This window comes from Porites lutea, chromosome 6 (assembly GCF_958299795.1).
Source record: "Porites lutea chromosome 6, jaPorLute2.1, whole genome shotgun sequence".
NCBI classification, from domain to species: Eukaryota; Metazoa; Cnidaria; class Anthozoa; order Scleractinia; family Poritidae; genus Porites; species Porites lutea.
The window spans coordinates 19,565,269-19,570,806 of record NC_133206.1 but is presented as its reverse complement, the minus strand read 5'-3'; the positions used below and the strand labels follow the sequence as shown (position 1 = coordinate 19,570,806).

The 5,538-nt window shown below is 40.6% G+C and overlaps 1 protein-coding gene across 1 annotated transcript; it reads left to right on the top strand.

Annotated features, from left to right (window-relative positions):
* The first annotated feature begins 283 nt into the window (after positions 1–283).
* LOC140941985 (neo-calmodulin-like) lies at positions 284–5,237 on the top strand. Its single transcript, XM_073390981.1, has 4 exons — positions 284–338; positions 1,103–1,246; positions 2,480–2,722; positions 4,761–5,237. The coding sequence occupies exons 1-4, from the start codon at positions 284–286 to the stop codon at positions 4,877–4,879; spliced, it is 561 nt and encodes a 186-aa protein (XP_073247082.1). The 3' UTR covers positions 4,880–5,237.
* The last annotated feature ends 301 nt before the right edge of the window (positions 5,238–5,538 follow it).

Sequence of the window (5,538 nt, the reverse complement as noted above, 5' to 3'; positions counted from 1 at the left end):
CTTTTGGAAAATAAAGAATTGTACAATGAGGTAAAACAATCATTTTTTATTTACTTTTTAATAGGCGGATCGAGAGACAGAGAATCAAAGCTTTTTAACGCACTGTAGTAAACCAAAACTAAAATAGATACAAAACGAACAGGCACTGATCGCGTTTACACTTGACTCATACTAGAGTACCGCTACAAATGTTTGTTGATAGAGAAAATATAACACATGCAATGACGTTTAATAGGGGCGCAACAACAGTGACAGAATTTACACAGAGACGTTTGCTTTTGTAATGCTAAATTTAACATTTCTTTATCAGGAGAAGCTGACCCAAGATCAGATCCAAGGCAAGTGAAACTAGACAGGACACAATTTTTAATCTTTTGACTGAAGGGCTTGTTTAATCAGGGAACATTGTAGGGACAACATTGGCCAACACCGTTGGGCACCCCGCACATGTTTTCCACACATTTCTCCTCGGTTTTCGTGCCCTGCCATGAGAGATTCAAATGTGGGGAACGTGGATTCGAGATTCCTCAACCAACGATTGGGCCTATGTTCAACAAAAGTAGAAACAATGTTTCTCCTGCAATTCTCCCTATATACCCAGACCCACAGAAAGAAACAGATGTACAAAGATCAAACGCAATCCTGTCGGCAAAACCACAGAAATGTGATTAAACGATAGAATGGCTTTCAAAGATAGATCGGACAAAGAATACTTACAAAGACGCGTGACGCTGTTTTAAACTTGAGTCTCTTTATAGAAAGCTGTTGTTTAGTCCAGGTAAAGTAATATACCATGATGTCAAGGCCGATGCTGTAAATTTGGCCGGATATTGTTTGCTGAATGACTCAAGAAATCATCGAAACCACAATCGTACCCAATCGCTATTTATATGCCTGGGGTGAGAGAAGATTAGGGTCAGGTTGAGGCGCGCGGGGACTCATGGGAAGGGACGACATGACACCCAACGCGCCTTACCCTAACCATAATCTTCTCTCATTCCTCCCACCCAAATACACATAAATAGCGACTGGGTACGAGTCTTCAGCGATACTACCGTTAATGACAGTGATGGGTCACTGTTTTATTTTTTCATATCCTTAGAATACAGGGAAGCTTTTCTTCATTTTGATAAGGACTGCAGTGGCTTTATTACCACAAAGGAGTTGGGGAATGTCATGCGCTCCCTGGGCGAGAACCCGCGCGAGGAGGACTTACAAATGATGATCAACAGCGTGGACATTGATGGCAAGTAAAGCAGAATCTCCGTTGTGAAATGCTATGTCGACACTGTCCGGATAGCTTTTTGTCCCGACATGAATAGCTATAGAATATATGAATAGCTAGTACGAACGACAACGGCACATGACTGTAGCAAGGCATTCACTCACATCGAACATCGTATCGGAGTGGTTGACAGTGGTTTGGTAAACTAACCCCGATACTCACTTTTGATTAGTATTTATTGTTATCAGTATTTACTGCCGTCACAGTGGGTTCCAGTCCTCGCTCGGGGACGGTCCGAACCCTATCCGGTATGATTTTCGTGTCAGCGCAAGAACTCTCCGGTCTACAGCGTTTTCACTCACGTGTTAAGCAGCTATGCTAATTTATTGGAACAAAAGAATACTTTTCTGTTGGTTTGGAACACCAACATGGCCGCCGTTTCATTGTTTTGGAACACCAATATGGTGGACTTAACGTCACGTGAAAACGCTCTATAGTTTGAACTTAGCCTAAAGGAGGTCTCTGTTAAGAGCTTGGGGAAAGTACCTCACTATTCAATCACAATATAGTTTGAGCCCAAGTTTTTTAAAATAATATAAAGTGCATTGGTTAGGAAATCAATGAGATGTTTATGTTGTAGGTTTTTTGTAGCTTTATGTTGTAGGTATTTTTGGACTTGACCTTGCACCGTGCACCATGTACTGACCTATAGTATTCCTAACATTTCAAATAAACTGACCTATAAAAACTACCCATTAAAAAATGCAGTCACGATGTGTGAACCTAAGACAAAAGATTATGCTCGGTCAAGGAATTCCCAACATAAACTGCATCGCCATTGTTTTTTTCTTTGGTTTTTGCTGGCTTTCATAACCATTCTCCTCTATTAACTGTTTAGGCATGATGAGGCCGCTGAGGGTTATTAAATTGCCAGTAATAACTTAGTTGGGAACAAAAGTCAATAATGGACTCCTGGGTGCCTTGTCTCCCTAGATTAGGTTCGTGCGTTCCGGAACGCCAATACGATCTCTGCGTTCCGGAGCGCACGAACCTAATCTACGGAGACAAGGCATTCAGGGGTCTATTACTGATTTTTGTTCCTTGCCAAGTTATTGGCAATTTAATAACCCGCCTTTTCGCTTAATTACAAGTTCAAACGTCTGTGGTATGGAAACCTATAATTTTCTATGTAGAATTACATGGCCAAATTACTAAGCCCTTATTTAATGCCAAGGGTTGTCCGATTTGTCTCAGGTAATGGGCAGATGGATTTCGGGGAATTTGTTAAACTAATGGTGGCGAAGAACCAGTTTTCCTTTAACGAAGACGAGGCATTGGAAGCGTTCAGGATATTTGATCGCGATGATCGAGGTTACATTATGTCCACTGAACTACGGAGCATCTTCCAAATTCTGGAGGAAAAAATTCCCGAGGAAGACATCAGTGAAATGCTACAGGACCAGAAGCACCAGTTTAACAGAAAAATTACTTTCGATGGTGAGTAAATAAAAACAAATCAATTTTTTTCTTTGATTATACTAACGCGCCACGCGAGGGAATTCAAAACAGTCTTGGATTCTGGATTCCACGCCGTGGATTCCGGATTTTAGGTCCTGGATTCCGGATTCTTTGTCAGTGGAACTTAGATTCCGGATTCCAAGCATTAGTGGGATTCCGAATTCTTTGAACTGTATTCTGGATTCCAAAGCCCAGGATTCCGGATGCTGCGGCAAAAATTTTCTGGATTCCGGATCCCACAAGCAAAAATGTCCCGGATTCCGGAATACGGTTTCCCTTATATGGGTCGAATACTAGTTGGGAGATTCAGGCCAAGAGATTCACGGGTTATCTCATTTTTAGTAGCAGTAGAAATTGACCTCGCAGTAGAAACATCATTAGTCAATCCATCTTAGCGTTTCTCTCAGCTAGTCTGTTACTTTTACAACCTTACGTGAGACACGTGTTTCATCGCCCGGCCAGAATGCTGCAACATATCCGGTATATTTGTGTTGCTCGTAGCATTGAATTTGAAAAGTTTAGGATCTACGAAGAGTAACACATAAAAATGGCTAGAAAATAGCTAGCCTGTTTGTACTTAGAGCAATTATTTGAGTACTGATGGTTGCTTATTTAAGGGCGGGATAAGACTCTTTCTTGTGGATTCATGGTGGGCCTGGATTTAAATCGCTTTTAAGAATTGCCACATGTCAGAAGTGAGACTGAGACCAACAGTAACTTGGGCAAAAAGCGTATTTGAGTGACGCACGTAAACTGGATGTGAATCGTTTTCAATTTTAAAACGCCTTGAAGCTACCAAATTTGAACTGTTAAGTGCGTTTACTCGCAGAGAGACGATTTTTCCGAAATTTTGGGCAAATCCAAAACCCAAGATTGCAAAAAAGTCCACTTCTAGCACGGAAGTTACCGGGCTTACTCTGCTTTGATTTCTTTGACAACATACCTGCATAAATAGTGCTTTAGTAAATGAAAATTAAAAGAGGAACTTCAAGGATAAAAAAGCAAGACATTAAAGGGGCTCTGTCACGGTTGTCTAGTTCATTTTGCCAATACCGTAGGACCCCGGTAACTCCAACTCCGCACTAACTCGAACTAAGTCCAATTTCCCTTGAATTTGACCCTGCTTTTCAGTCACTTTTACTCGAACTTTCAAAATTTACCTAGTCCTTACAACTCATGATGAATGCCAACCCGTTAGCTTTTCTTGTCGTGCAAAAACCCCTAAAACTAAACAGCTAAACAGTGCAACAAATAGATCACGTACATGTATTTAACAGTCATTTCCCTGTATAATCATAAAAATGCGTAATCGTGTTACAATTTCTGATCAGATAAATTTGATTTGCACTCTGCTGTATATTTAAGTGCTGAAATGTTAGTAAACTATCAATATTAACAAGCCGCAAATTGAAGATTCAATCGACCCCACTAACTCGAACGTAACCCCTGCTAACTCGAGCTGTTTCAGTGGCGGGTCCAGACCTTCCGCAAAGGAGGGGGGCGGTCATCCAGACCCTGAGATAAGGGGGAGGGGGAAGGTCCGGTTTTGTTTTTTGGGTCCTTCGAGCCTCAGTTTGGTCTAAAAATAAGGGGAGGGCCCCTCCCCTGGATCCGCTACTGTGTTTTTCGTTTCCCTTCTGAGTTCGAGTTAGCGGGGTTCTTCTGACAGTATTGCCAATTACACGTCCTTATTGGGAATGGAACCTAACATAAGCGACGAAAGGAATTACCGGCAAACTTACAAAATCACAGCTTCATGTCAAACTGAATATGTCTCCCAAGAATTTAATCAAACGTTATTGCAGACAACAAAAATAAACTAAGGCTAACAAGTTTTCAAAAACCACAATTTTCAGTTCGTTATCATCTTCTTCAATGTTGTCCATCCCTGCCTCCTTTTGTATTCCTTGTGTTATTTATACTTTTAATGTTTTCAGCTGAAATTTTTATGTTTGAAATTTTATGAAGTTTGTGACCCAGCTCCTTTTAAAAACATGTATTATTTCTTTCTTTTAAGATTTTTTTCAAATGACGAAGGAAGGAGTTTGTCCAAAGGAATCCAAACAGAAAGATCACTCACCACGTACCACTGGAAAATATGCCCGAAGGAGACAAAAGTTCTACATTTACAGTTGAACGCCGTTCAAGTGATGTTTAAGAACACGAGCCCATCTCATTGGAGTGTCCATCGGGAGTAGGGGCGGGGGGGAGTTGAGGGAGTGTCAGAGCGTGTTAGGCTTTCATTCTATTTTTAGATTCTTTTGCAGCGTAATTCATTGTGTTCACAAACGTCCGCACAATTCATATGGCGGTTGAACTTCGCGATAGAGTCACCTGGATCCTCACTACCCGCAAAGTTCTTTCGTCGGACAATTGATCTAATTCTCCACTGTTGGAAACTCCACTCTACTCTGAATGGGTGAGAGCTTTTTTAAGGGGAAATTAATGATTTATAAATAAATAACATTTAATTATGTGTACTAGAGATGGAGTCTCCGAGATGATGGGTTCATTGTATGAACCCCTTAAGGAGAGTGATCAGTGGTGCAACTCAAAGCCTGTAAGAGATATGTGAAATAAAATAAAATAAATAAATAAGTTATTGCTGTCAGGTGCTTTTGTCGTTTCTTCTATTTCCTAAATACCAACAGCAGACATCACCTTGTACTTGGTACAAGAGATAAGACTTAGAATGTCATGGAAAAAACGTACGGTTAATGCATTTTAAACGAAAGTTTGTAAGTCTCTTGAAATTTTTTGCACTTGCAAATGCGAAAATTTTTTAAGCACTTCTC